General features: G+C 45.9%; 1 protein-coding gene across 1 annotated transcript; it reads right to left on the bottom strand.

Moving 5' to 3' along the window:
• Positions 1–121: 121 nt before the first annotated feature.
• EI90DRAFT_1339246 (uncharacterized protein) lies at positions 122–1,719 on the bottom strand. The gene is made up of 5 exons (XM_039051694.1): positions 1,644–1,719; positions 1,224–1,358; positions 805–1,168; positions 433–744; positions 122–376 (listed from the first exon to the last, which is right to left on the bottom strand). Exons 1-5 carry the CDS (start codon positions 1,644–1,646, stop codon positions 195–197), a joined length of 996 nt encoding a protein of 331 aa, XP_038915064.1. The 5' UTR covers positions 1,647–1,719; the 3' UTR covers positions 122–194.
• Positions 1,720–1,979: the final 260 nt, after the last annotated feature.

Raw genomic sequence — 1,979 nt, 5'->3', positions numbered from 1 at the left:
AGGTCCTTCCATGATAAGTCTCCGATTCCATTCCGGAGTCGTCCGAATCCGCAAGTTCTAACACAAGTGAAAAATGTTGCTTACTATCCCAGGCTCAAATGTCCACTCCTCTTCTCCCTTGGGTTGAAGTAAGTTCCCAGGGAATTCACCAGGAACCTTCTGGACCCTCTCAAACTGGCTCCAACTCCACTTCATCAGCTTTTGGGATGTTGAAGGTCCTCTTCGATGTTTGAGAATGTGAGCTGGGAGAGACGTGAGGATGGGGGAAGGTGGTCATGGTCAATGTTGTTGAATGTTTGGTTGTCATCCTCAGGTCCGAGGATGTGACGATCAGAGCAAAGTATGGCTAGGTGCCAGAGACAAATCTCAAAGAGAACTAAGTGACTGAGTGAGCAAGAAGAGTAGGAGAAAAGGGGGAAATGTTCAACTTACATTTTGCATCCCCCCCCATATGCCTTACAAATGACGACTTTGTGTATTGGATGAACCATTTGACCTTTCTCATGAGAGTCATAACCCTCAGCATCTCCATTGAACGAAGGACAGGCCTCAAAGGCTCCAGTGAATTGTTGCTCCCAAGCATCCCTGCCCACCACACTCTCCTCTGTAGGCCAGTGGGGACTCGGTTGCTGTTGACAAAGGTTCCATAGGCATTGACATAATCAAGCAACAGATTTGGAGCCTTTTCCACAGGGGCATTATCTTGAAGTACCCAGGTGAAAAACATGGAATCAGTCATTAAGGCTTCGGTGGTGGGGAAAATAATTATTGTGTGGAGGCCAGGATGAAAGATGCACAACTTACAATTTCGGTAGACATCCATTGTCCAAAATGCATCTTTATGCTGATGCACTTCTTCGAGTTGGAACTCGTGGGCTTCAGGATGCTCATCTCCACTCTCTGCCATTGTTTCCTTGGTCAAAGCCAACTGGATGGCATTCTCAAGGACCCGCTTCCTATGCTGACCATGGCACAGGTAGACCTTGAGGTGTGATGGCAAGAATTCCGAAGCCCCCAGCATCACACTGCCTGGCTCTGATGTGAGAATGCCAGCCATAGGGTGTCTGTCACGGGTGATGGTCATTCCCCATGCTTCGAAATACTTTTTAACAAACTCCGGTTGGACCTCCCGGTTGCCAGGGAGCTGCTCCATCTGAGACAACCTGACCTGCATTGCCATGGGCATCAGCAAAAATAAAATGAAAAAAAATAAAATAATATACCTTGACCTTACCCAACCAAGAGTCATCCTTCTTCGTGTTGAAACTTTGTTCTTGGGCCAGGGCTACCTCAGGGAGGGCTGCACTGCTGATGTATTTTTGGGAGTCAATTTGGTATTCAGGGGACATTTCAATTTCCTACAGATTATGTAAGTAAGGACTTGGGGGAAAATATATATAAAAAGTTGCCTCAACAAATCTGGGTTTGACTCAGTCCCAACACCTCTCCCAACATGATAGATTGCATTTGTATGTCCTACAGACATGAAACAATCAAGCTGGACCCAGATCCACTATGATCTGGGTCAGGTTTTGGCAAAACATGTGTTTTCACACAAATTGCACAAAATCCGAGCTCAGAACCCATGTTGTGGAGAGATTTGGAAGATCTAGAGAGGAAGCAACATGAACAATGCATCTTACCATTTTCAAGGGATTTTGCGCAAAATTGCAGGTGTGGTGGACAGATCAGTTGTGTTGTGGTGATAGCAAGCAAGTGCAAAAGTGAGATCATGTGACCTATCCGCAGTGGGATAGCCCTTTCGGAATTTTCCATTTAAATTCTCACGCTACGGAATTTCCCACCTACCAATCCCCCAGGGGATTGCTCTGTGGCTGTGTGTCCAGTGTGTCTGTGCACCATCACCCTCACTGTCTTGAATGCCGTCACCACTGATTCCCACGGTCTCAACACACTTTACATATATGGATAGTCCTTGAAAATAGTTTCCCAAATATATAATTATTTCCACAATTGAC

Source organism: Cantharellus anzutake (assembly GCF_015039405.1).
Source record: "Cantharellus anzutake strain C23 chromosome Unknown EI90scaffold_30, whole genome shotgun sequence".
NCBI classification, from domain to species: domain Eukaryota; kingdom Fungi; phylum Basidiomycota; class Agaricomycetes; order Cantharellales; family Hydnaceae; genus Cantharellus; species Cantharellus anzutake.
This window is presented reverse-complemented; position numbering and strand designations above follow the sequence as displayed.